General features: G+C 39.1%; 1 protein-coding gene across 1 annotated transcript; it reads left to right on the forward strand.

Annotated features, from left to right (window-relative positions):
- The first annotated feature begins 7,260 nt into the window (after positions 1-7,260).
- On the forward strand, positions 7,261-9,069 carry supt4h1 (SPT4 homolog, DSIF elongation factor subunit). Its single transcript, XM_073479542.1, has 5 exons — positions 7,261-7,447; positions 7,926-8,032; positions 8,125-8,180; positions 8,604-8,657; positions 8,815-9,069. Exons 1-5 carry the CDS (start codon positions 7,379-7,381, stop codon positions 8,880-8,882), a joined length of 354 nt encoding a protein of 117 aa, XP_073335643.1. The 5' UTR covers positions 7,261-7,378; the 3' UTR covers positions 8,883-9,069.
- The last annotated feature ends 6,175 nt before the right edge of the window (positions 9,070-15,244 follow it).

Genomic DNA, 15,244 nt, shown 5'->3' on the forward strand with positions numbered 1-15,244 from the left:
TCTTTTTTTTAAAGTCAAAATTCTCTAATTCCAGCTTGAATTGTTTTTATTTTCAGGTTTCTTTACTCCTCTATGACAGTTATCTTACTAACTTTGGGTTGTGGACAAAACAAAACATTTGAGGCCACACTGCTTGACATTTTTCACCACTCTCTGACATTTTATAAGCCAAAAAATTAATGGATCCATTGATAAAATTATAGACAGATTAATCAACAATCAAAATAATCATTAGTTGCAGCCCCACAACAGGTATTTCCTCCTCCTTTCTTGCATTTTGATGTCAAATTTCTTCCTCTAATAATAAACACCTATCAAAAACCACTTTTGTTACAGAATCCCTTTTCAACCCAAACACAGTTAAATATTGCAGTATTAAAAGTAGTTAAAGAAAAAATGTCCCAGGAGCTTCCGAGTAGCACCTGAAGGCCACATTGGACGCTGAGGGCGGAGCAGCCGCACAGCAGCAGCGCTCATCAAAACCCAGTGATTGGCTCCCTCTAGTGTACAACATCAGCTGTACACTCGTTGCGCTGGCAACAAGAAATAATGAATTACACGTAAACGAACCATCCAGCTGCCTTATAAGAAATATATTTATTTGAATGATATTACTTTCACACATGTCAGTTACACAGTTTAAAAACACTGCACCTGTGAGGTGAGGCAGTGAAAACTAAAAGGTGGGAAAATGTCACCACCACAAAGCAATCAATCACTAAAAGAGTAAATAATTATATTTACATACAATTAATGACAAAGATCTCCCCCATTACAGCAGTTTGTTAACTTACTATGACACACATGACCTGTTATGTTATTGAAAACTTTGACTAAGTCAAAACTGTGAGTTCAGGAAGGCTTACTACTGCAAATCTGTATAAATCATACTTTAAGATGTAATTCTTTAAAAACATCACAAGTTGGTAAAAACATTTTAGATAATACCGTGTTAAAATGTAGAGGAAAACCCTTGCTTTAAAATGTACCGTGGTACAAGTCAGCCTAGTTCTTAAAGAAACAAACAAAACTGACTTTTAACTCATATTATTCTATTGTCCAAAGTCACTAACAATAAAGAAAACATTGCTCTGAACATGCATTAAAATGTAAAACATTTAAACAAAAATGTTTGTTAAATTAGACTTAAATTATAAAACAGAAACAACATTCTACACAACTAAGTGTAGAGAATAAAATCTGGTGGTAAGTTAAGATCACGTCCTGGAGTGAATCAACACTCCCTGTCACATGCAAATCAAATCAACAAGTTGAGATCTAAACAAGAAATATAACCAACTGTCTTTAAACTTGTTGCAGTGATGACTTAGAAACATACATTTAAAATGCAATCCTATGCAGCTGCTGTTATGAGCCTGACTGGTATCCCTGGGACTGTCCTCCACCTCAGTGTTGTTTGCATCATCAGTGGTCATCTTGCTAGTGGCACAGAGACAACCACAGCAAATAATGTATAGGTCTTCTACTAAGCTGTTATACACTCTCTTATACAGTGATTCCCCCAGTGTGTGGGCTGTAGCCCCCTGGTGGACCGTGAAGATACGGCAGGTGGGCCACAAGTGGTCATTTACAATAAATAGAACATTTTTAATTGTCAAATTTGTAATTAAGTTTATCCATTGATATGTTTGCCATCTACTGACATTGTGAACATTATTTGACTGGGGAATAGACTTCAACACAACATCGGAAATTATCTTATACTGCGTCAATGATGGGGAATCGTAACTGCGTGGCTTTGCATGCATTGAAAGATATTAAAGTTTATAAACTTTTACATGTATGTGGATGAATGATTATTTTGCACTGCATTGCCCTGAGCCATTTCTGTTAAAAATGTAGGAAAGTACTTCATCTTTGTCTCTTGTGTAGATCAGAGTTGTCATTAAAGGTTTGGGTGGGCCTCAGAAGATTTCAAATTAGTCTGTGTCATTCCTAAATTTGGGAATGGCTGCTCGAATAAATATACTTGCCAATGAAAATACAAGTCATGGATGAAAAATCTGAATTTGTAAACTGCTTGACTAACTCCACCCAACCTTTACTGAGTTTCTTGGCTTTAGAAAAGATAAAGCTAAATGCCTTCGGGAAATGTAAAGTACAGTGTAGAGGCTTACCTCACATATGGCGTCTTCAGGCATTTGCTCAGGTACAGAAAGCACAGATTCCTCCTGCTGTTTGAATTTGACAACATGGACATTTCCTTGCATGGCTGTTACAATGGGTTCAGCACACACAGGTCTGGCTTGCATGGTGCTGGCAGGGTTGGTGTTACAGGTGTTGGGGGTGGTCACTAACACAAGGCTGGGCTTCTCTAGGGTCACAACTCTATCCAGGCAGTTATTAAGGGGAGCTGGCATCAACTCGTCTGCAAACTGGAAAACGGCTTCCAAGTTAATGTCACATTTTTTCACCTCTGGGTGTTCCTTGTTCTGTGGGTCCTGGTTGTGCATATTCAGAGGATATCCTGACTAAAAAAGTGAAACAATGATATGTTTAAGACACAGTGTTGTTGACCAATCACAGATTTGTTGTGAACAATTACAGACAGAGTCAATCACTCAAATTCACATACCTGGTAATAACTCTGGGTAGAGAACGGCCCTGTCTGAAACCCACTACCTGCCAGATGTGATGCAAAAAAGTTTGACTGGCAGCACTGGTAAACTTCCAAACGGACAAAAGATCGTTTTTAGATTAGAAAATGCATTTTTTTAAATTCATAACCAATAATAATATTCTCATATCCTTACTAGTACATTTTAGCTCATTACATTTGCACAATTTAAGTAAAGTGATGCAACATCTGTAGTTTATAACTTTATCCACTCGTACGGGTTACCTGATGCGGTGCTCACCTGAAGCATAGAATCCAGGCAGAAATGGGGCACGAGAGGGATTAAAAGTGGGGAAATTTGGATTTCCATAGTTTGCATGGGCCAGTAAACTCTGCTGAGGGTGCATCGCACTAAAGCTTGAGGCTACTCCAGCGTAGTGGTGGCTCAAAGGTACTGGCATCCCTTCATCCTTGGCAAAGACAGCAGGAGAAAGAGCGGCACCAGAACCCCTTTTCAGGTATCGTGACGGGACTGGGGTCCCGCTGTGGGCTGTCACAGCCTGGGCTTGTTTTGGCTGGTAGGGATGAGCTGACTCCTGATGCAGTGAAGGACTTTCTGCAGAAACAAGAAAAAGCAGAGCAAGAAAATCTGTCAGACAGCGATGATTGGAATTTAAATCGCTAGATTGAAGAGTAAAAATTGCAATTACAAGTTTTGTTCGGATGAAAAGTGATCCCTTTCCAGCTCTTTACATGTTCAATGAATAGTTCCATTTTACAGTATCGTTCACAACACCACCCTAGAGAAATGTATGTGACTATTACCATAGGTTTCAACTATCTATAGCTACCCCCTCACTCAAAGACAGGCCATGCAGTGACACTTACCTCTCTTCACACTGTTATTTATGCCACCGCTGAGCCTCTTTCTTCGACTTCGGGTCCGGCAGCTCACGTCCAGACCAGCTTGTAGCTTGGCCTTAATTGCAACAGTGAGTCTCCTCAGACTCGCAACAAGTTCTGGGTGGTTCTTCTTGAAGTTTGGGTTGTAATAATGTTGGCACGTCGCGTCGTCCGCACCGAGACGGTGGTCCCCTTCTTTAACGGCAGGGCAGGTTTTCTTGAAGCCGTACAGGTTGAGCTGACGGACAAAGCTGGAGAAGTTGTTGGTTCTGAAGGCGTCAGCGTTGTCCGAGGTGAAGTAGCTCACAGAGAGGACCTGTTTCTCGAAGAGGTGTTGGTCAATGACGACATGCTCGCCGTCGCTGTCCCAGCCGATGGCTTTATACTCCGGGTTGTTCACCAAGCGCCACAGTTTGGCAGGGAAGTTATGCGGGTTGATTCGTTCAGGGAGGGGGCTTCCACCAACATCCATGCTGTTCTGTTCAACTGGAGGCAGAGGCAACGAGTGTGAACTTCACAGCCTCACAGCATCTCAAGATCAGACTGAGCCAATTAAACAGGCAGCAATCGGCCGTGACAGCGGTACTAGCCGTTACGCACTTATGAAGTAGCTAGCTAACGTTGCTAAGACTGCTCAACCTAAACTATCGTTAACAGGAGTAACCTTAGAAAATATCGACCTGTATATTCTCAATTTATAGCCAACAAACCAAGGTCAAGTTAAGCCAGCACCATTCCTCAAACTTCAAATAAAATAATGTACATTCTCACAATACTCAATAACTTACACCCGACAGTGCTAGCATTAACGTTTAGCTTTACCGTTACTGCTGACGCTACTTGGCTAGCTAGCCTTGCGCGAACGTTAGCTCACCGATAAACAGCTCTGTATTTGACATTAATTTTAACCCAGTTACTTTTACATAAAATCCTTTCGATATTGCCTCGTATTTTGGGGGTCTTGATACACCTTAAAGAAACACATACCTGGATCCGTGAAGATGACCGCCTGCTGGTGTCAAAACTGTTGAGAGTCCAGCTGGTTCAGTGCCTCTGGTCCAACCGCCAGGGTTCTGTCACGTCCTTCAGCCTCAGAGGAGTTTGTGACCTGATACTTCTCACTCAGGTTTGTGGTGGGAAAAGTGTTCAAGTCCAAAATACGATGCTCCAATTTGAGAGTACAACATGAGAAATTTAGGTTGTGCGTTAAAAAAGTTAGTTCAAAGAACACCAGTCAGCAGATAAAGTCCCAAATGTAATAGTGCTCTGTGTGCAGAACTGTGCTTTCAGAGGTGTTTACATTTTTATAGACATTAAATCATCTACATGTTTTGTGTTTTGTGATAATTTGTCAACAGCCGAGTGGTGGCATTAAGCTTGAGAGGATTTGGGGCATTTGTATGTAGACCTGTAACATTGTATAAGATCTAACGTGTTCGTATTAAATGTTTGAATCTGTAAAATGATAGCTGTAAAATAAATGCAGTCAAGTAAAAAATACAATAGTTAACTCTGAAATGTCCTGTGGTCTGAGTATATAGCATGACATTTTCATTCTTAAGTAGGTCTATAGTACAAGTGCCTGAGCAAACAACCACTTTAACAAATGACCCACAGTTCCCTGTTTTAAAACATTTAACTACATTTATGAAATAAGGTATAATTATAAAAGTCTTCTTACAAGTCTTGTCTGGCTTTGATATTGATATTTAATGTAGACATATAACTAGATAGAACCTGAGTGTGCAGCTACTATCAACAGACAGACATGGCATAGTTTCCAGCTTGACTGTTGTTCACCATTTTTTTTAAACCCCCATTATAACGATATCTTTTTTTGTTAGACCAGAAGCAGCCGCTATCGCTCCGGCCAAAGCCACCAGACTCCATTTGCAGAAACAGTAATTTTTTCATCATAAAACACACTTCATTTAAACCCATCAGAAACTAAATAAAATTCGCCAAAGTGTTCTTGTTTCATCTGGAGCCTCTCAGCTAAACAGTGCTGCAGTATTCTCCTGAACTACTGAAGTAGATGTGGACTGTAATGTTACAAAAAGAGGAGTCCAAAAAATAGTAATCCAAGTATCCAGAAGCCCTGAGACCCCAGATTGATTTGAAAAGACGTTATTTACAGCCTCATTGTGCAGTCAATCCTGTGCACCCACTTCAGATGGCTAATGCCTTTGGCTGAGCAGATACAGTGTGGATTTCTGTTTAAAAGAGGGTGTAAATAACATCTCTTCAAATCAGTTTGGGATCTCAGGACTTCCGTAGACTTGGATTACACCACTTTATGGAGCCACTTTATGTTTTCATTTCTTTTGACCGGTTTGAAACAAGTCCCCATCTACTTCAGTTGTTTAAGAGAATGCTGCTACGCTGTTTTGCTGTGACGCTCCAGCAATGTTTGTGGACTATGAACCTTCACCTGACTTTCAGTCAGCGTGAGGGTCAGTAGATAGTGTCTGAATTCTCATTTTTGGGTGAACTGTTCCTTTATGTGAAATTACTGGGAAAGGAGTGAGAGTGGACATGAGAGAACCAGCGGGGCAAATCAGCATGTAGAGCCAGAACTGTGTAGAGTTTGAATGAAGTGTGTTTTATGATGCTAAAAATACTGAATCTGCAAATGGAGTCTGGTGGCTTTGGCAAGAGCAATTAGGCGCAGGCTTTAACTGAACAGACTATCTGTGTAGGGATCCTTCGTGTAATGTTGTCAGACACTTAAGAATAACATGGCAGACGTTTCACGACTGCTGGCTGCAGCGGTCTCCCTCAATATTGAACCAGTTTAAAAAATTGTGTCCCTATTAGTCACTTAAATACAAGATGGGGAAATAAGGTTTAAAAACACCGTGCGTAAACGCACCTGTACATTTCCTGTTACGTCAATCCAAATGTCTACTGTGAAAAAGGTCTAATCCTCAGTTCAACATGAATTAATCTTTTAAAATAAGTGTGTAAAGAGTGGCAAATGATCACAAAGACCTGTTGTCTTTACTGAAAATGAACATGCGGGAAATACAATTATTGTAGTCAAAATGTACTTCAGTAAACTGTACATCATTTAAGTTTTAAATACGTTCAGGTAAGATTCCTGAATTGTATAAAAACACAGCATCATTCAACCTCGCCCTTTAAACAAAGAACAGCATGAATTTGTAGTAGCTTTATGAGGCGCAGTCATACTCACACAGTTCCTCAAGCTGTAAATGTAAAGAGGTGTTAACATTTTTTTAAAAACTTTTAACAGTTGCAATTACAAGGAATAATAATATAGCATGAAATAAGATAAAATAAAATAAACAGACTATGTTGAACCTGTTAATAAAGGAGAAGTCTATGGATATGCAGGCTCTTACAATGTGCCCAGGACAGAACAGAGATCCAGGGAGTCAAAATGCTTAAATCTACCAGGATTAAAGTTACAGGCATTTGGTTATATAAAGCACTCAATTTAGAGACACAAATAAAAGCCCTCATATTATTGATCGATTTATCCGTAACTCCATCCATAACACGTCTTTTGTTTCGTATTTGAACATCTCTCAGTGTAATTCAAATTTAACCAAAAAGTTTCCACTACTCTGGATCCGAAGGATGACCAAATAAATAATAATCCTTGTTAAGTATATTCCTGACAAGTTTTAGGACATAATGGGGACAAATCTAAAAAAAAATGACCATATAATCCCTGTAATTGAGATGATTATTTTATATGATTGAGATTGAAAGATTTTTGAACAGGCGCATAATAGGGACGCCTCAGTGCGTGTCCTTTATCAGGTCCTCACAGACAGTGACGTAATTCTCCAGCGACTGGAACACATTCAAAACATTAATCCGGTTTATATTTCAGTATTATTGAAGTATTTTCTCTAGGCGCTTAACATAATGGCATTGGAAACGGTCCCTAAAGACCTTCGCCATCTGCGAGCTTGTCTTCTGTGTTCTTTAGTGAAGGTAAACCGGAAACTGAGAGAAAGAACCGCTCGGGCTAGCTTTGTGCTAACATGTAGCCGCTTTCTGCGCAGTGTTTTTCCTCTGTTGTGTCTCACACATGAGCCAAAACTTTAAAGAAATGCTTCCATAATGACTTTTATTTGCTCTATACCAGTGCTTGAACTCTTTGTGTACTCCTTTACAATAGGTACTCACTTGATTGCAGCTTGCTCTTCCTCTCACAAGCCGCGTTTGTTTGGCTAAACTCAAACGTAACGCTTGTACACAAACTACAATACATTTTTACACAGTAGTTGATAGTTGACCCTGATCAGAAATAGTGTTGGTACACCTGAGTACAATATTTGATAACCAAGCCTTTCTGTTGGCATCAGAAATACTTTGTATAGCTTTGAATGTCTATCATTTGTCCACTTTCTTATTATTATGATTATATAATATCTTGCTAACTGACTCATCTTTCTATTGTCTTCTTCAGACCATTGACCAGTTTGAATACGACGGCTGTGACAACTGTGAGTCGTACCTGCAGATGAAGGGGAACAGAGAGATGGTTTATGAATGCACAAGTTCCTCATTTGATGGGTAAACATTGATTTAGTATTAATTATTTAAAAACCTTCACATGGATTAGATTGTTTTCTCAGTGTTTACCATACTGTCTGTTATATCCACAGTGTTATAGCCATGATGAGCCCAGAGGACAGTTGGGTAGCTAAATGGCAGAGGATAGGTAAGAATGCATGCCTGTATGAAAGACACACACACACACTTAGCATATTTATAGAGTTATTACAGCTAACCTGTAAATTGTTACAACTTGCATGATCATCATATTGGAGTTGCTTTGAACAACCTGGCAAGTGAAACTCAGTATTAATTGTGATTATAGCTGTGGTTTGGCCTCTAACAGCTCCTGGTCCTGTACAGGGGTTTTATTCGAGGTTGTTTGCTTAAAACAGCTCCTGACTTTTGCTGAAACAAGCTGAAATAGACTAAAAAGTCAGGTGATAGTTTTGTGTCCGTTTAGCTCAATATGATCTCAATAAGGGTCATATGTAATTTAAAATGTGATTGAAAACATACTTCAAGTCGTTTTCAGTGTTGTCAGTCATAAAGTGTGTGTATATATTTGTATTTTATTTCCGTCCTACAGGCAACTTCAAGCCAGGTGTATATGCAGTGTCAGTGACTGGCAGACTACCTCCAGGTACATTTTCTCTAACTGCACTGCCACAATATGTAGCAAGTAACACACTTAAACGATTGTTTTTTCTGATTTTTTTTTTCTTTCTTCTTGATCGAGCATTACATTTACTTTACTTACCAGCTGTTTTCGTTGCTTACTTTTTTCTTTTTCTCTGAAGGTGTGGTGAGAGAGCTGAAAAGCAGAGGAGTGATCTACAAATCCAGAGATACAGCAGTGAAGACATAAACCTTGACAGTGGGACTCAATTTGATCGTGTCTGTGATGTTATATGGAATTGCTCTCAAACTGTCTGATTTTTGTCTTTTGTTGTGATTAGAAATATTAGCATGAGGGGTGATAGGGGAGGAAAAAAATGTTTTTTTTATTATTTTGAATAATTGCAAAAAAATAAAGGTTTTTATAAGAAATGTGAGTTATTGTCATAAAATCAGTGTTTATTTTTGATTCACATGCTGTAATCACATTGGGTTTGCTGATTCAGAGAAGGGATTTGTAAGATGGAGGACCGCAAATCTGCATCTCCTCAGTCCAGGCAACCACTCTCTGTTAGTCTCAAACTGGTCTGTTATTCAGCAGACAGTGAACGGCCCTGTCCGCTATGGCAGAGATTTGGACTTAAGTCAACTGAAGTCACTGTTTTGATGACTTGTGACCTGACTTGAGACATGATGACATGATGATTTGTCTGTTCATTTTATGTTTTCAGTTTAGTTTTTACATTTTTTTTTTTAGTCTGGCTCTTAGTATTTCACTTTAAAATTCATGGGCGGGAATATTATTGTGATTGAGAAGAAATTAAGAAATATGCTTTTATAAAGTTATTTCTTTTTTGTTTGAATATTTTTATTTGTCTGAATATAAATAATTATAATATAAATATGTCATCATTCTGTTTGAATATGTGAGATTAATTAGCCAATATCATAAGACGTGTACAAACACCTTGTCTTCCTCTTCATAATGACCAGATACTGCACTTAATACTGCTGGTGTTTGACTTGGCACCTGGCTTGTCTTTACTTAAGACTCAACTTGGGGAATTGCTTGAGACTTGGACAAAACGATATGAGTCACATGTCTGCTCCAGGAAGAGCCCCTTTCTGGAAATACCCCAGAAAATGTCCCTAAAAACTCCAAACTGTAACTGACACAAAAGATCAAACCTTACTTATTTTCCAAAGTCCACCACTTTGGTCCAGGCTGACAGATCATGTTGGTGATCCCTTAACTTTTCTTTCAGTGCCATCGTCAGGTCAAAGTTTTAATTTCATTTGTCCAATTCTTTGGTTTATGAACAAATACCTGCTAAACTAAGGACATCCCCATCAACCTCAGCTGTACTTTGTGTTTAGTGCTAATCAGCAAATGTTAGCATGCTAAAACACTGAAATAAGATGGTGAACATTATAAACATCAATGTTAGCATTGCATTTGTGAGCATGGTAGCCTGCTGATGTTAGCATTTAGCTCAAAGCCCCACTGCACTTCCTCACTGAGCTGCTGGCATGGCTCTGGGGAGTTACATTGTTGTTACACTATACAGAAGTAAAACATATTGGCCTTCATCATCATGTATCACCATAGAGCAGTGGTTCTCTTTTTCAGCTCAAGGACCCTTAAACTGAAACAGAATAGACCAGTCTGATAAGAATTTTAACTTTAGATGTTCTATTACAGAAAGTGTATGAAACACACAACCAAAATTGTCAAGCATTGTGTTACTTATGGATGGAATTATAGTGAAAATACATTATTCCTCCTGGTATCTGCTCAAGGACCCCACTTTGAGAACCACTGCCACAGAGCGATGTTCAGATCACTGACTCATCACTGTAGTATTTTACAACTAACAATCCACTGATCTGACACATTAGATAGGAGGAACTAAACAGTCAACACTTTTTGGGTTGAACAACTGCCAAAGCCACATCTCTGTAATTATTTATTTGGGTCACAAGAGGGAGCTTTTTACTGAGCAGCAGGGTCACATGCAGTACCAAACATTGCCAGTAGGGGGAACCATGAACCAAACTATTACTGTTGTAAGGCTAGTTGCATGAATGTCATCCACTGTTCCTGTTATAAATAGTTCCTGCAGTTAAATCTGAAGTTGCCTTCCAGCTTCAGTCCCTGCTGTGTCTTGTGTTTCACTGTACAATAGGCTGCAACAACACCTCAGATTCGTAGGGTCATCCTGTGCTGCTGTGTGTATCAGCTGCACCACTCTATTGTTGGCTTATATTACTGTGTAGGAACACAACAATATTGTTTATTGCCAGAGGGTCTAGGCATTGTGTCATCACACTGCAACCTGATGGATTGGGGTCACACACACACTGAGGACTCCTTAAATCTCTGTAAGTGAGCACAGTAAGCTCTTGATATTGTCTTATTAGATGAGGGTTTCATTTGAACAGCACACCTGGTGCTGGCACGGTGAGCGAAACTGCTCTTTGAGGGAAAAAAACACTGAGGTTACGTTTAAGTGAAGGGAAGCAGATGGTTTTTATGTCAGGGTCCTCCATCATACTGCCAGCTCACGATGTAATGAGTGCATGTAATAGAATATAAATATAATTATAAACATATAAATTCATAGTATTGTCAGGAAATCAGTCTAAGATGTGACGCACAGGGAGATGTATTTGAATGAAATTCAAAGGGCTACCTTATGAGTTACAGACAAGACTGATTAAAAAAAAAGGGGGGGGGGGGGGGGGGGAGAATGTGTAATCCCAGCAGGGAGTTTAAATTCAATAAAATAACATGTGGTGAAAACAGCATAAAGAAGGCAAAGCTTTCTGTAACATGATACACAGGAAGGCTGCCCCACTTTATGTATGCAGGAACATTTCTCACTTTACACTGACAGACCTAACCAGGTCAACAATGACAGAGAGAGATGTTCTTATTGATGATATAATCATGGTTCCTTATCTTCTGTTTCTCTTTAACCAAAGATACTAATCGACTGTAACTAGGCCATACAACATGTGAAATACAATAGTTTGGCCTCACTACATGCTCCCCCTGCAACAATACTTTCAGAGGGTGTCTGCTACTACAGGATGTGGAGAAGTGGCACATGTACATTTGTCACATGGCCCTTTGCAGGTTTTGACAACTGTGACCGGTTTTCCACTAGAAGCAGGTCGTAAAAAGGGTGTGAGGAGAAGTGGTAGAAAGAGATCCCAATACAGTTACATGACTGAAATATTACTCAATTACAAGTAAAACTACTGGTATAAAAATAATACTTCAGTAAACAGACAAAGTATTCTTCTCAAACGCTACTCAGGCTTACAGACTTCAAAAAATGACTTAATTACAGTAATTTGAGTAGCTGTAATTAGTTACTTCCTCCCCTGGTGAGGACTGAGTCATTCTGTTTAATGGAAAATCTTCAGACATTCACCCGAGGTTCATTTACTGTCAAGTCACTGGTGGATGGATGTTGGGAAACAATCTCTGATCAAGAGGATCAGTTGTGACCCAAAGGAAATCAGGTTCTACATGAATTACAAAAACTCTCTCAGTGGTGGAGGCCTCCGAGAAACCATTTCAGTCTCACTCTGAAATCAGAATTTGCTATGATAATTTTCTCATGAAGCTTAATAGGAAGATTAGCGTTCAAAAACACACCATTAAAAGGTCAACAAACCAAACAGCAGCTGTGGAACCTGCTGAGTCAATGGAAAGACACCACCTGTAACATTCATTAATCACTCCTCCTGCTTTATTTACCCTTATTAACCATTTTTTTAATACTTTTGATTGTCCGGCTGCTTTTCTGCTGTTGTTTTCCCCCAGTCATCCTACTGTTCCGTCACTTTTATCTGTTGTGTTAATCTTACCCTTACAAAAATGTCCCATGTCAATCAAAATCTGAATGTGAAAATAAAATAATGTGTTTGTTCATGTGAATTTAGACATGTAAATAAAAGTTACCACATGTGAAATTCACATTTTCATTTTTTTTTCCACATGTGGATTAGGATTTCCAGATGTGGAAACAATAAAAATGTCTCTGTGATGTTGAATCTTTTCTGACTGCGTCCTCAGGTAGACTTGAATGTGTGATGTATGTGTTTCCATTGTGAATATACTGTATGTATGAAGTGAGCATTTCCACTGAAGCCCAGTATTAATATTATTAACATTAATACTGCATTTCCATGGTAATGCTCAGCCACACACAATCAAACTAACTAATCTCGGGTAGATACGGTGTAAAAAGGAGATGTGATAGGCTGTTTGTCCCAGAATGACAATCTATACGGGATTATTTCTCCTCCATCATCTGAAATACCTTCATACCTGTGAGTTCCAACAGGGAACATGGCTTTAAAAATATTTCTGCCACATCGCGTTATTTATTGCTAAAATATTCACAGAATGGTACAGACCAGAATCTGCACTGCTGAACACAACGGCTGCTCACGTCTTTGGCTCCATTTATTATCAGAAACAAACCAATACTGGGTTTGAGACTGACTTCAGTTTTGGCACAATATATTGTGGTTATATACCAATTGAATTTTGAATTGAACACTCATGACAAACACCTTCCAAAGTATTACTTATAGCTAGAAAATACAACACCTAAGACGTGATAGTGACTGTAAAGGAAATGTGTGAAAGCAGACCTTCTCACTCAGACTTTGTACTGATACCTTACATTATGACCGGACACAGGAACATGAATATTACATAGAAAGAAAGGAATTACTTGGTTCTGTGATTTTCTTTTTCCTTCCTAACATATGTATGTGGTTTAACAGACTTATCACATTTATAATTACATCTGAATGTCTGTACTGTGGTTCTCTGCTTTGTTTTGATGTAAATGTTCAATAAGGCTACTGCACATGAATATGAATATTACATAGAAATAAAGAAAATACTTGGTATTGTGAATGACTTTTATCACTGTGTGGGTTTTTTATACGTGTTTGTGAGTCAGAAGGTGTGAGTCATTTTAATATCTGTTGTGGACTAGATGCTTTGAGACTGATATGGACCAGAGGTGATTCATTCCAGACGCCCTGTCTTTGTGAGCCTTAAGTTAACGACTGTTAACATATGATTGCATCACCCCTATTTAGCTGTTGGTTCAGTATTTCTGTGTATTTGTGTTCTTAATCGAAATGTGAATAATCAAGTGAACAAACATTCTGACATGTGCAGCCACGTGCAGTGAAGCTCATTCTACTGACACTCACAGTGACTTGTTTAAAGGGGTGCTGCGTAGTTTTGGAGAAGAACTTCAAGCTCTGAATTTTAATATCTATAATATCAGTGAGGTAATAATACAAACTCAGAAATATTTATTTTTGCCAGAACTGAATAAACAAGTTGTTCTCAGAGGAAAATAAGGTCCCCAGAACACTGTCTAAAGCTAGAAAGGTGGCAGGGTCAATGAAGATCTTTCTCTTAGTGCACTTTTAACTATAAAAAGATTTTCAGCTCTATTAAAGGTGTCTGACAGGCCAACCAGTCACTATTTAAAAGGCTCTATGTAACAATTTTTAGCAGTTTACATGTATTATTAATTTCTTTTATAGGCCATATGTGAGCGGATGATAACGTCGCATGAAAAACGAGACCTTCCCCCGTTTGGGTTGAATTTTCCGCGACAGTCCAAAGGATGTGACTTCATGCAGGTGCTTCAAGAGTCTCATCTCAGCACTAACAGTCAGACAGTAGCTAACATCAGTTCAGAAATAGAGTCCGCTAACATCAACTAACACCACAGTTCCACAGAGCCCCTTTAATGTGATACCCGTCATGGAAGTCAGACATTTTAAGTCATAAAAAACAAGCCACATGACAAAATATATCTTCAATACAGAACCACGGTAACACTCTTATTCCCCCATCTTTTAAAAAAGCAAAAAATGAAACACACTTTTGTGCAGTTGGCCACTTTGTTCCGTTAATGAATGTCAAACTGAACTGTTGGTCAAATGTGCAACATGTTTAATATTTCTCATTCTTTCCACCACAGGCGGAACACTTGAAGTGTGAATCTACCTACAGTGGTTGGAGACAGTTTATAATCAAATGAGAAATGAACCACAGGAGTCTGCACGCCTCACTGTGGGTTTGTAGCTCAATGCACCGCTGATTGCGTGAGTTCACGAGTGAGCGCGTACACCATTTCATTGTTCAGCTTTATTGCTTTTCTGCTACGTAAAACCAAACAATTCCATACTTAATACACTTTTGTATCACTTTATTTCTGTGCGATGTGAGCCCTCTTTGCTCTTCTGACTTCATGTGGGAGAAGTCATTTCACGAGAGCTGTGAACTAAAAACAAAACCGAGAACTGGGCTCAGTGCTGCAAGACTTCCACAACCGCAGGCGTTGCCAGGAAGGCCCTCAGCTCCGCCTCTACACATCAAGCGTTGTGGCAGCAGCAGCAGCAGCAGCAGCATCAAGCACGCCCTTCATTTTCACACCCGCACACAGGGACACACAGGCCCGTCTGCCACGGCCTCATTGGTGCTCTCAACCATGACTTTTGCCCTTATTTGGATATGTCGAGGCTTTAAGCTAAAGGGAAAGTATTAGATCGAGGTGTTGA

This window comes from Pagrus major, chromosome 13 (genome assembly GCF_040436345.1).
Source record: "Pagrus major chromosome 13, Pma_NU_1.0".
Classification (NCBI taxonomy): Eukaryota; Metazoa; Chordata; class Actinopteri; order Spariformes; family Sparidae; genus Pagrus; species Pagrus major.